Source organism: Sitophilus oryzae, unplaced genomic scaffold, assembly GCF_002938485.1.
Source record: "Sitophilus oryzae breed Bouriz unplaced genomic scaffold, Soryzae_2.0 scaffold_177_pilon_pilon, whole genome shotgun sequence".
In the NCBI taxonomy this organism is placed as follows: Eukaryota; Metazoa; Arthropoda; class Insecta; order Coleoptera; family Curculionidae; genus Sitophilus; species Sitophilus oryzae.
The window spans coordinates 9,740,007-9,754,837 of NW_022146479.1; the positions used below are offsets into that span (position 1 = coordinate 9,740,007).

Consider the following 14,831-nt stretch of genomic DNA (forward strand, 5'->3'; position numbering starts at 1 on the left):
GTAGAATAAGAAAATATAGACCGTTGTAGTCCTACGTAAACAGTAATGGACGTAGAGGCCTTTTAATTTTTGTCAAATAAAAAAATAGCTGAAAAATAAAGGGTCCAAAAAATTCATTTTCCCATAAAGCCAAGGTACCTAAGCACCCAAAGGTGTGTATATTAAAACCCACATTTTTCCATACATAATACATAATAGTCTTGAAAATTGGCGATTCTCGTCATGCCACCATAAAAGGTGCAGATTAAGAAAATATAGGCCATCGTAGTCCTACGAGAACACTAATAGACGTAGGGGACCTTTTAACCTTCATCAAATTAAAAAAAATACCTGAAAAACAAGGGTCCAAAAAATTAATTTTCCCATAAAGCCAAGCTACCATATTCAAAAGTGTATATGTTCTGAATGAATCTACATTATAAAATTTTCCACAAATTCTGAAATTTTCATAATTTTAGGACTATGTTTACTATATCTTTCTGAGACCTCTCTTATTAATTAAAAGGCCTACAATAATAAAATATAGACCATTGTAGTCTTAGAACAACAGTAATAAATATAAGGAACGTTTTAACCATCATCAAAACTAGCTCAAAAAGAGAGATATAGAACACTACTCAAAATCAAGTGAGCAACATATTTAGGTTTAATTATTTTAGTAACTTCATTTATACAATTTAATGGAAATGCGACATTATAATAAGAACAAAAGCTAAGAGGACACAATGAGCTCGGCCAATATGAATTTTCTAACCTAAATACTCGAGTAGAAAGTACGCGGTTGTGTACACAAATTACGAGCATCGAAACGATTCAAGTTTGAAATTTAGACACATCTTGATCTAGTTTAGCGCGTTCCCACGCCCACGCGGCATAATTCACCATAACTTTTATTTCAAACGAAGAAAGAGCAACCTATCTCTATCTGTATCTTTGTAATAACTCCATGGGCGGACACAATGGAATAATATATTATCTAGTTTCAACAATAATTTTACAACTTATGTAATAGGAGCTCGCCGCTGAAAGATACGATGGTACTCCATCATTACTTATGTCGTTTCTATCTGTTAAGTTTATTGTTATCATAAAACACTGGGCACGGAATTTCAAATAAAATAAGTCTGGTTCGAAAAGCTGATCAAAGATCTTAAGCCCCGTTTACATATAACATTTTACCTGTTCAGTCAAAAGCGTATTAACTAAAACCTTGTGTGTAGACGAAAAACCGGTCCGTTTTACTTAAACTGAATTAAGAAAAAAGACCGTCTAAAGAATTAAATAAATAATTCAGTTTTAAACGCCCTCTACACTATGCGCGAAATAGGCCGAAGTATGTAAAGGTCTAACAGTGAAAGGGGTTATACCGTATTTCCTCGTGTATATCGTATTATTCCGTATTTCTTGTGTCGTACGACCGTCTTGAGAACCGTCGTCAGTTTTACCTGACATGCAATACTGACAGGTAATACGTTATGTGTAGACGGTACTTTATTAAAAAAATGTACCTATCTATTTTTATTTGTGTGCCTATTATAAAAGAAAATCAAATATAGTGTCATAAGACCTACAACATATGTATATACCGGGTGCGTCTCAAAAGTGGCTCACCCCCTATAACTTTTTTATTTTTTCAGATAAAAAAACGAAATTTGGTATGTTAGTATATGACATAAATTAGGATTGAATGACGTATTCACTTGTTTTTAGTCACTTCCTATTTCACCGGAAATGACTACAACTTTTGATTTTTAAATAGCACCGTCGGTATTTTTTTACTTTATTCGATAGAAAATGACATTCTGAATAGAATGACTATCATATGTCAATTTTTGACATTCTCGCTTAATAAAAAATTGTATTTTAAAATTCAATCTAGAGTACCATGGCTATGTTAAAATCACTAATTCTTAATCAAGGAGCCTTGGAAAAATAGACTTGATCGTCTAATGTTTTTAGTGTCTTGTCCTGGCCAGTTAGAAAATGTTCAACCCGTATTTTTAATCATATCTCAGTTTTTTCAAATGGAACGAGGGTGGCTCATTAGCATATTTGGAAAAAGCATTTTTTAACGAATAATTTGGTACCACACACTTGGTATTTCGAAGTCAAATTGTCGTTATGAACCCCATGTTACAATTTCAAATAAACCATATTCGAAAATGTCAAAAGTTGTCATATGATATGTCATTCTATTCAGAATGTCATTTTCTATCGAATAAAGTAAAAAATACCGAGGGTGCCATTTAAAAATCAAAAGTTGTAGTCATTTCCGGTGAAACAGGAAGTGACTAAAAAGAAGTGAATACGTCACTCAATCCTAATTTATGTCATATACTAACATACCAAATCTCGTTTTTTTAACTAAAAAAATAAAAAAGTTCTTGGGGTGAGCCACTTTTGAGACGCACCCGGTATATATAAAATATATTACAAATAATCCAGGAAACCAAAAATATCTTTTAAATCGCCATTTTAATTTAAGAAAAAAATAGAGAAAGGACTGGCAAAATGCTGATGACGCAACTGACATTTTGCATCTCTTTCAAAGCCTTCAATACTATGTGGAAGTCTACCTTGTATTGAGACGATAATAATTCAAATAATTTATTGAAATCCTTTGGCATTTGCGTGCAAGTGAAAAAATAAGACAAGTTTTTTAATAATTTCCGACAAATAATATGCATCCAAAGTGGATTTTATTATTCTAAATAAATTCCCTAAAGATAATAAACAACTTGTTAAAAATAAGTACTATTTTTTTATCGTTAATTTATACAGCCGAAAGCAATAGATTTAAAACTTTATGATTGTTAGAGCAACAACAAATTACACTTGATTTCTTTCGGATAATTCAAATAATATAAATTATACATTACATGCAATCAGGCATACAACATTGATTATTTTTCAACGCTATTACCTAGGATTTTAAATTCTTCCATATAGTAATTATTTTAATCTTACTGCATCACTTTTTTTCCTTTTAATTACTTCTCATACAAAAACCAGAAAAAAATTCCGTAGTGCTAATATTAAAAAAAAACAATAAATTATTTTCTTTTGTAACTTGATACATTCTGTCAATCACAGTAGATGATTTACTACCGTCTTAACACACATTGTATAGTCATAACAAGGTTTATTACTATTATAAATCTAAAGAAGCAGTAGCTAACATCAGCTAATACCCTGAACCATTCAGACAAGCTATTCAGTATTTTTCTTTAGGTTCCTTTCCGAAAAAAAATCCCTTTCTTCAAAGACTAACCGAACGAATCCGTAGATTTTTTTTAAAGGCATGTGATAGTATGAAATGTCTTTGACCCTAAACCAGGGAGGTCACTGTTTTATTGTCTTATAAAAATACCGACCATTTTTTTGCTAATAAATCCAAATAACGGCTTCTCAAAAACTTTTTGGTTGATAGAACAATTAACTAACCAGTACTGTTTTGTAACAATAACTAAAATAAGTAATAACCTTAGTGGCGGGTTCATTTCTTGAAAAGAATTCTAGGTTTTTCGCCACTAGAAGAAAATTTACATTCATAATTAACATTAAACTAGGGAGGCCACTATTCTATTGTCTTATAAAAATAACGAGCGATTTGGTAATAAATCCAAATAACGGCTTCTCAAAAGCTTTTTGTTTGAAATTGTTTCCGAATGTTAATAGGGGTGGCTAATTTACAGTGGTAGTGTGAGGGAGGATACTATCATGCGATATACGGTTTACTAATTAGACCTCTATCGGGCTATTGGAGCACGTATCCTAGATTTAGAACTGCAACAGTATAATCTCTGGATCTGACTAGCAAATACTAATGCCCTTTTCCCCTTTTTTAATCGTTTTTCTCAATTCAAATTACATTTTTGTAGGCACACTTTTAGATGTATATAAAAACATATTGAAAACACGATTTTCCATAAGTAGAATTTTTTTTTTTTAGAATGAGTGGGAGGGGGGTTAATCACTTCGACCTTACAGATCCATTGTGTCCCCCTTTCTTGAATCATAACTCATCATACAGTCCCAGGGCTTTGACAAAAGCCAGTATCTGGGACGGTTTTATAGAGGATAGTTCTCCATCTCCAATATCAGTCGTACCAAAATTCATGGCACGAATGGTTGTCGTCTCGGCGCACTCAGTGATGAGGTGTACTGGTGTTTCACCATCTTCCCCACAGAATCTGCATTCGCCGTTTCTTCTTAGTTTCAATCTACTGAGCTGTTCATTGAGGAGACAGTGTCCTGTTAAAAACGCCGTGACAATCCGAAGATTGTTCTTACTTAAACCCAGGAAGATCTGTGATTTTTCTTGATCATAAGCCCTCAGAAACTTATTCGAGTGTCTTAGACCGTTGCAAGATTTCCATTCCAGGTTGCGGATGGAATCTTCTAAGTTCTTGAGTTCTGCCTTGAGTTGGTTACCACTTGGAAAGCAGAACGGTTCTGGTCTAGTTAGTGGAATGTTCGCTCCTTTCCTAGCTAGATTATTTGCTTTTTTATTGCCTTCTATCCCTTGGTGAGCAGGCACCCAGAGTAGGAGGACTTTGTTTTCTTTGCCTAATTTATTCAGCTTCTCTATGCATTCTTTGACCAATTTCGAATTGATTGATACTGAGTTGATCGCTTTTAACGCTGCTTGACTATCAGACCAGATGGCTATTTCTTGTTCCGATAGTTCCTATCTAAGATAAGTTGTACGCATCTCTCGATAGCGTAGATTTCTGCCTGTAGGATACTAGGGCCCATTGGTTCGGAGTAATTAGCTCTCGGCCCAAACACTCCGATCCCTGTTCCCGTATTGGATTTGGAAGCATCAGTATACCAAGTTATGGTATGGTCTTTTAACTGCTGGGCAAGCGTTTCGCTCTTCCAATCCTTTTTATTGCTCAATACTACATTGAAATGTTTCTCAAAGTTGTACGTTCTTGGCATATCGTCCACTGGGAGTTGCAGGAGTGGTATTTCCTTTATGAGGGTGTTCCAAGCCCCTGATCTGACAATTCTCCCAGTACTAATTCCGTAAGTGACCATTCTAATCATTGTCGCATTGGCATATCTACCAATGACAATGTGCAGTGGTGTTAGATCTAGAATGACCTCCATTGCTGCTGTTGGACAGGTTCTCATGGCTCCTATGATGCAAACGCATGCTAGTCTCTGGACTTTGCATAGGTTTAGCCTTGCCGTCCGTTGCTCTAGTTTTGTGTACCAGGCAGCTGTTCCATAAGTAATCATGGGTCTTACTATCATGGTTACATCCAGCGCAAAATGTTAGGGGAGCAGCCCCATCTATTTCCGGCCAGTCTTCTGCATATCATGAGAGCCTTTATGGCTTTGCTGGTAGTGTTCTTAATATGCCTGTTCCACAGGAGTTTACTGTCCAGGGTTATTCCCAGGTATTTAACTTCCTGTTCCATAAGTAACTCTATAAACCGATTATCTCAAGAAGATATCAAATGATCCAAATTCTAATAATTTAGATCTATGTGTTTTAATATTTATGATTGACTTCAGCGGGACAGTTACATATAAATAATTTTTCTGCTCCTCGTCTTGTACAAAGTTTTAAATTAAAATATCCCGTTGAAATGGTATTATAGAAACTGTAAGCCGTTACCGTTACTTAGTTTATGTCGCTCTCTCAAAACAATGTAAGCTACTTCGCGAACGTTTTGCCTTCTTAAGTAACAGTGTATCCCTGGAATATATGAACTACCTGTAACCAATATTATTTTTTTGAACTGTGTAATTTAATACGGCATTTCATACTTTTTAAGTTTACTTTTTTTTATTTGAATTACAGTGAGTTTTATTTTAACGAAAGAATAGCCAGGGAAACTGTTTTTTAGTTTACTATAGGAGAAGAGATAAAATTATTGTATGACGTGCAATAGAAATCTTTCATTAGGTATTTGCTCTTAAACTGATGAATCGGGTACTTTAAATGATTAGTTGTACGCAAGTTGTACGTTAATCTATGATTTCGTGTTCAGCCGAGCTGAAAATCTGTAATTAATACCGGCAACTACGGAATTTTGCTAAGCCAACCATTAGGTATTTCATAATTTTTTGCGAGGATGCATCTTAGAAGTTTAAGTTTATTAAAGATAGTATAATACGACATTTCAGTGACTTTTTGAAAATAATTCTGGATTTTTCGTCACTAGAAGAAAATCGACAAAATAAGATAGTTGTTTTTTGTAAACACCACTGCGTTGATTCAACTGAGACCAATATGGCAGTGGAATTACTAGTAAAACAAATTGGCCTGAAGAAATTATCGAATATATCGGATATATATCAAGCTATTAATATCACATGATATATATCCTCCCAACTCTAATTATATAGACTAGAAACATTTAAAACAAACCATTTTGTATAGCTAAAAGGCAAATCATTAAAAAAAAAACGGATTTTCAGGGAAAATAATGTATCAAAATTATGGAAATAATTCTTAAAAAAAACATTTTCTTTAAAATCACTGACAAGCACGAATATTCGTTCCCAAGTAATAAAAACGATAAATATTTTGTTAACAAAGCATGTACGGATTTTTAGGGTTCAGGAAATGAGTATAATCGACGAAATAAGAAAAACCAAGAGTTAAAATGCTTTACGTATACCTCATAATCTTGATAAGGACAGAATTTTGACTAGATCTTTTCGGTTTCTCCATTTAAATCTATTTTATTACACCAGTTATAGCTGCATTTAAAAAAAAAGGTCTAATACGTGTAATTTAAAGACGGGAAATGGTTATTCTAATATCCTAGTTGTGGTTATTTATTTTTATTTATATCATATGAATGGTTCCGACCAACAATTGTTTTCAAATTACTAAGCAGTTGTTTAAAAAACCTTACATTATGTATATTTTAGTTTCAATAGTCGCTGATTAACATATTCAATACGTTTTAGAAAACAGTACTCTTGCAAGCGCGTCTTAGAAAAATGTTTTAAATAAATTAACTGTTTGGATTCGTAGCTCTTATTTAGTCATGAAACATGAAACTTAATATTGATCTAAGAACATTTAAAACAAACCATTTTATCGGATTTTCTTACAAAAACATTAATGAGAAAGTGCTGATACGTATTTACAAAAACTTTTCTAGGTTAGATAAACAAATGTTAAGAAATAATAATACCAAGTGTCATTGGCTCAAGTTGTTTTATTTCTTTCATCTTTACAACGTATAATTGGTATAATCACAAATTGTATTAAAATATTCCTGTAAACCAATTGTAATAGAAAATCATGATTTCTCGATTAAACAGATTTTATTATTTGAAAAACATACCAAAAATAATAGAAATATTTTGCTGTCTGTGTATTTCGACAACAAAAACGTACAAAACGTTAACATAAAGATGTGCTGGATATGCATATAATACAACCCTCTAAAACTGAAAAAGAATTATCCTGATAAGCATCGGACGTATCCTCCACTCGAAGATCAGTAAATCAGATAAACATAGAACTACCGGCATGTTCTTGTGTCAACCCTAAATTCCTAGCAACAACCCCACCAACATAACGGTAACTGACAGCTATAAAAACATGTGCCAGACTAAACTAATCTATACTCTCGATCCCCATACCCTTTTCTGTTGCTAAAATAAGCTCCTTTTTATTATAACAACTAAAATTTGTTTTTGCTACATACATATAAAATGATCTGGTAACTATAGAGAAAACTTTCTTATAAGCAAATAACATATTACAAGAAAAAAAAGTTAGCGTATTTAACTGAATAAATTATACATTTATATTGAGACTATTATCATTTTATATAATTAATAGTAAGGGAGCCCAAGCGGTGATTATAATAAGTAGTAAAGGAACTCAAGCGCGGCAGAATAAGGGAAGAAACCTTGCAATCTGTTATGTACCAGCACCATACATGAACCTTCTATACAGACAGGGTCGTGCGTGTAGGGCAGCCGATCAGAGCAGTAAAAAAATGATCGTTAGAAAACCTCGAGCTCGTCAGATTAGAGCAAGGTGAGTAATCTGACAATTTATGCCTGACATAAAAAAATGAGAGTCATAAAGTTGCAAAAAGAACTTCACCTAGCCATTATCGAGTATGCATGGTTATTTGATTATTGCAGGAAGTCATTCAAGAATCACGAAAATAACAAAATCTGTCGATTTCCAAAAGCCGAAGTAGCTGAAATCGTCAATAAAGTGTGGTGTTCAAGAATATATTATTTCTGAAAATCTGTCATGAGTTTTGGTCGCGTCCAAATCAACTGTCTTTTGAACAGGAACTTCTTTAAGGTTCACTTAACATCCCAATGAATATTTGACGCACTCGAATTATTTTTTTCTTTTCTAATTTTCTACCCCTTCGAGTGGCCACCCCCACCATACAAACCGGAAGATTAATATCCCTTCCTTTTCAGAAACACGTGAGATGGGCATTCATTATTAATATATTAAATATCCAAGTATTTCTTTGTGACTTTTTGTACATTTTTGAAAACCTGTACACGCATCCTCGACCAGTGATAGAGCATACATAATTTAACCTTTTGGCATCTAATTATCACAATACAATAGATCCCCACGAGGCTCGAGTACATCCCGATTTAGCCATCTTGGGCTCCCCTACTATAATATTTTCTGTAAATCACTGTAAGATCTCTCAGCAACAATATTTTTAAACCCTGCTAGAACATTTAAAACAACTATTATTACTTAATTGTCATTTTTTTAGATAGAAAAAGCTAAAGATTTTTTTTTGAAAAATTATTAAATATGTCAATATGTCACCAATTGATTCTGTTTCTGAATATGAAATTAATTTATTATTCCAATTTCCAATAAAAATTCATTGAAAAATTCAAATCCTGATGGTATTCCCAATAACATTAGGAAAAAATATGAAACAAAAAAGAGCAGTAAAATTTCTACGGGGATTCCCTGTCATAATTCATCCCCTATAAAGAGCTAGAGGTAAGAAAACCTGCATAAATGGACAATGAAAATTTACCTTCTTTTCTTGGAATACTGGGGTACGGGGTTGGATTCTTGGGCCATTGCAACAGGTGGTACCTGCACGTGGTGCGTAGGCGGCGGAGGGGGCTGTAAATACGTCGAAGGGGGCGCATAATGGGGAGGCCCGCTCCCCGCATACGCGTACATATCCACACTTATTTATTTTATGAACCAAAAAAAAAACTGACTTTCCCGAGAACTATCACCTCATCATCCGTATTAAAGCGTGATTTTCCGCAAATCGAAATGAAAAGATAAAGAAACGAACACACATCTGAAAAACTGATTAAGAGCCTGGTTTTTGGCCGGAGTAAAGCTCGATCGCGATGAAAAAGCTATCGGCGACGAAACCCAGGTGCACAAAGTGTCGGGCAACGTGGAGCACTGTGAACGCGAGCCATGATGAAGTCGTCTCCTCCGCAGAGAGACATGGAGGAACATGGTGGTGGGGTTGTGCCATGGGCTGGTTGGTTGGTGGTTGATAGCGATAAGAAAAGTTCGCGGATTTGTAAGTAAGGTGCCTTCCTACCTTAGCAGCTTCGGCTGGCATAATCGAGCTTTCGGAAAACGATTTTAGTTGGTTTCTGTCTGTGCCAGGAGACAGATTCTCCTAAGACGGAAACAGTGTACAGTTTCGCTTCTTTCGTACAGTTTCAAACTATTTCTGGTATGTGTTTACCATCATTTTATTTAAGCTGATTTTCGGAGGCTTATTTTCATACAAAAAATCAGTATTCCTAAAATTATTCATATCTTTACTCGAATTGATATTTGATATAATATTAATTAAAATACCGTATGATCGAATAAAAACGGCGTCAGCGATGGCTGTGAAATGAGGATCGATGACATTTATATGTCATATAATTTTACATATAAAATGACAGCGATCTTCATTTCATAGCCATCGCTGACGCCGTTTTTATTCGATCATACGGTATTTATTAATACTGCTGAAGCCTAACGAAAAGTGGAACTTCAATTAGGTATATTTTTTTATAAAAAGAATATTTTTTTTAAATATCTATTTTAATACCATGAAAAAATACGAATCTCCAAAATAAAAAGGTTATTTGTTGTTTTAAGAGTGGTATTTTACTAATAAAGCAAATTTGCCTAACCGACAAAATATGCTTGACGTTTCAAGAATTGTTGTTTTATTGTAAAATATTGTTTTATTAGAAGTAAAAGTGGTACTTTTTTTTTGGCGAGGCTGTACGTTTGACATTACCAGGCGAGGCACAAAAAGTAATTTTTACTCCAAATAGAACATGCTATTTTATTTCAAACCCTACAAATAGGTTTTAAACAATTTCCAATGCAAATTAAAATATTTAAAAGTAATACCTTGTAAATAATTATATATCGAGAAACTATAGTTAAACTCTTAGATTAAGAATGTTAAACTCATTGAATTTTATGTCACTTTAATAATATATTTTTGTACTTTTGTACTTAGACGTAAAAGTGCTTACTTTTATGCTTATCTATATAACCAAACCAAACCAAACCAAAACCCAGAAGGCTTCAAGAAATAAAAGGTATATAGACAGTATTTAATTCCTGTAAAAAATCATACAAATCGATATTTTAATCTGGGGCATTAAAATACTTAATACCCTGTGTTCCTTCCAATAATAAATTAATTATTTTCTATCGTTATTTCAATACATTTTTCACAAGTATGTTTGAAAACTTTATATAGCCGTATATCGAAGCAGTATATAGAATTATTATATTACATTATATTTTCTCTTTTGCTACAGATATATTTGAGGTCATTGAAAAAAATTAAATATGACGAAAATAAATTTAAACTCTTTAAGGTTTCTAAAAATTGCTGATTATTTAAAATGCTAAGAAAATTTAAAATAATATAAAATAAAAATAAAGGGTCATAAAAATTATCGACGACTATAAAAATACAAAAAATTTGATAAATTACCCGTAAAACTTTATGGGAAAATGAATTCAACAAGCAATAAAATTAGCGATTATCAATTTACTTGTGGTTAAATTAACGAAAAAACAATACATTTTATATTTATTAGTCAAATGTTATTATTTATTTTCCAGATTAGAGTAACAGCATTTCATATTTTACTTTATCAACGAAATTCCAAACAAAATTGAAATAAATTAGTAACTAGACTTGACAAACAAGTCTATTAGCCCCATTAATAGTTCATTTCGAATTAGTTTTAATGACGTTGTATTTAGGTTCTTTTATTTAAAAACATTTTGAAAGAAAAAAATTCTAATGCATTGTCTAGATGAAATTTGACCTCAAGATTATTAAAAAATCCACTGAAACCAGAAAAATTAGGCTCTAAAGTAATAACATTTGCAAAACGTGACCATCGCCTGATGTTCTTACAATATTAAATTTCCTAAAGGTATATTCGCAATTGAGATGTAAAAGTGCATTCAAATTTATTGTTTTCCCCATTGTATTTAAACGAGACATGCCGTTTAAATGCAGAAATTCGAGAAAATCCATACATCACATTACTTTCTCTAAAGTGTCATATATTTTCTCGATAGCAGAAGCCAGAAAATTTAAATACTGCATTTTTAGCTGAGAGCCAAAACAATGAATTATTGAAAGAACATCTGCACGATTCGTATTTTATTGAGTACAACAAAAAAAATAACAGTAAATATTTAAATATATGGATACAATCGGCGTTAGTATAACAAAATAGTCAAAAAATACAAGGTGAACACTAAAATCTTTATCCTAATAAAACTCAAATTTGTTAAAAAAGTATAAAAAATGGCGTTGAAAGCCCAATCCTACATTAAAATGCGCCTGTATAAACTTCAGGTCATTTATAAGGCCTTATCATATCCCCCATATTATAAAATCCAGCAACTATGTACTCTCATTCTTCATACAGGTCACGATAACCCAATATGTCGCTGAGACGACCGGAAACATTATGTAAAAATCCTTAAACATATTATTTTAATGTACTTTGTATCTCCAAAGACAAAGAGTTCTGTAAAAATAGCAATAAACTGAAAACTACTGCACAGGAATTTTATTACAACCTACATATTAATAATCATTTTTTAAAACGAACTAAGTTTGGCTTGAACTGATAAAGAAAAGATGTTCTAAAAGTAATATGAAAAAAGCATTAAAAGCTATTCATTAAATGATAAGACGAAATATTTACATGTTATCGTAATTGAATCTAGAAGACGGTATGAAGCATTTTCAATTTACATAAATACCGACACCTGATAGCTATGATGATAAAAAATTTACCGCTGATAAAAACGGGAATAGGCGATGTTCGCCTAAACACATTTATTAAATGCCCCTAAAGAAAAAAAAAACCTTTTGTTATTACAATGTTAATACCTTAGATTAACAATGTTAATATGTTCAGAACCCTGCGCATCCGCCAAAACTTTAATAATGTAGAAGATTATTTTGAGTCATTTACTCACCATGCATTTTTCTCATCTCATTCATCACTCAATAAATTCAAATATTATGTAAAACATTCATTGGAAAGAACAAACACTAAGTAATAATGAAATATTGACAAATTTGACACACTTTGACAAATATTCTACAAATAAACTTGAAAATTAATGTACCTTTTCTCTGCTTGAAATTTTACAGAGATAATATACTTTAAGAAAAAGAAAGATTTTAGTAAGCATGCTGTAGTATAGCTGATTCTATGACCTAATATTAGTACAATTCCAAATAGGTTCCACAGTGATAAGAACTAGGAAAAACTCACCCTATACTAACTGCACGCCTCTTTTGGATACCCTTTGTGGGATCAGCACCTGGAAAGGAAAGGAAAAATATATATTATAAATAAAATTTGTATTTTATTTTTTAAATATTTATAAAATATTATATAGGTAGGTTTATATTTTTAAGTAGTGAGTAACCAAACTATTATCTTATTTATTACAAAAAAGGAGTTTACTGGCACACTATGGTATATTAATATACTGGATAGTTTTAATTAGTCCATGAGAAAACCCCACATCCAGCAGAAATGCAGATCACTTCAAACGCCTTATTTAATTATTTATCAGTAATCTCGGATAATAAAAAGCCTATATAAAATGAAAAACTGCAAATCAGCGAAAGAACCTGAACACTTGAATAATATACACTTTTCTTTTATAGAAAAACTACCCCTAGTCGAGACTAACCTGATACTGAGTGAGTAACAGCTGACATCTGAATAGAAAACCATGCGGCCTGCAGAGCTAGGCTTTTCGCGAAACCACAAACCCCACGAAACAATTCGCAACCCTAAACGTACGGCATTTTCATTTCGAAAGTGTTATATAGCCAACAAAAAACTGTGTTTACAAGAGAACCACCGCCATGTTCTAAAAATCGTGACACGGTGGGAGGAGGGCACAGAACACAGAAAGGTGGGTCCGATGACATTCCAGGGAATACGTTCAAAAATTTCAATTACTTGTAATTATTAAGCATATAGTTTAACAAGTCTAATTATATAATTCTGTTGCTTAAATATTGAATCTTCATGTTAATTTTATTTATTTTAAACATGCTAATAAAATATTATTTTATTCCAATAATCTGCCACCTGTTATCAACTCTACCAACTACAGAAAATGCCTTGTTTAAAGGGTTGCATAAACCCTTTAAACAAGGCCTTAGAACAAGGCATTTTTTTCAAAAATAAAAAAAATTCGACAAAATTTTATGTAATTAAATGAATTTTACAGGTATATATGATTTATTAACATTAAGACTAAGAACTATAATTTAGGTAGTTTTATAGGAAATCACAATTTTTGTACCAATTATCAATAGGAAAAGATAACTTTTCAATATAAATAAAATACCTATTATTCTATTATTACTCATTATCTGAAATCACAAGAAAACTAATTCAGTACATTGAATGAAATAACTTCTACTTACCGATATGTTTTAATTTCAATACAGAAAAAAGTCGCAAAAATGTTTGTGGAAAAAAATCATTCGGTACGCACTAATAATCACATTATTACACGCATGTCGACTATAGAAAACCTAGCACAAAAAAATTAATGAATTTTATTTTCCTCAAATTCGGTGTCGGTGTATTATGTAAAATATACTGACGGTCTGAATAAAAAAATACCAGAAAAATAAGGTTTGTAATTCCCAAATGCATATAAGAGAAATTGTTGAAGAAAACTTATCTTGTATCTGGTCCAAATTTATTGCAAATGTTAGAATTTTACGTGGTGATAGCAGAGGATGTAAATTGTTAAGTTATCTTATGAGTATATTTTTATTTAGTGGATTTGGTAATTTATTGCAAGTAAGTAAGTGTTTTCTCTAATACTAGTTTTTTTTTAATTTGTCAAAACATTTTCTTAAGGTGAAAGTTTACATTTGAGTATAGTATATCTTCAATTGGTATAGTATAAGTAAAAATGAATAGGATTCATCTAAAATAAAGGGCAATGAATAAATGAGTAAACATATACATTATAATTTTGAATTCTACAACAGAATTAAACTACGATTGAAAAGATATGTCCAGAATAACATAATAAAATCAGTGTTTAATGTTCTATGACCAAATGTAACCACATACTTTCAGTTTTACACAAAAATTATTTATAGAGTGGAAAATAATTTTCTAGTCCGGTATAATGAAAATTATTGTAATTCCTTAACAAATTAAATTGTAGGTACTTCTACAGCTTTTATTCTATTACCAAAGTTTTTATTCTTACTGGTACTAATAGAATAAGTTTTAGGAAGGGTATCAGAAGCTCTTGGTAAGGAACTGAAAATTCCGAAATT

The 14,831-nt window shown here is 32.0% G+C and overlaps 1 protein-coding gene across 6 annotated transcripts in view; it reads right to left on the bottom strand.

The window, feature by feature from the left end:
- LOC115882136 (aryl hydrocarbon receptor nuclear translocator homolog) overlaps positions 1 to 13,349 on the bottom strand; it is a 34,854-nt gene extending 21,505 nt beyond the window's left edge. For 3 of the 6 annotated variants that reach the window (XM_030899993.1, XM_030899992.1, XM_030899991.1), the window contains exons 1-2: positions 13,208 to 13,349; positions 12,781 to 12,829 (exon numbers count right to left, since the gene is read on the bottom strand). In XM_030899993.1, coding sequence (XP_030755853.1) covers positions 12,781 to 12,829; positions 13,208 to 13,235 — 77 coding nt within the window. In that variant the 5' untranslated portion in view covers positions 13,236 to 13,349. Of the gene's footprint in view, positions 1 to 9,014; positions 9,416 to 12,780; positions 12,830 to 13,207 lie in introns of those variants that run through there. The other 3 variants (XM_030899990.1, XM_030899988.1, XM_030899989.1) reach the window with 2 other exon arrangements.
- Positions 13,350 to 14,831: the final 1,482 nt, after the last annotated feature.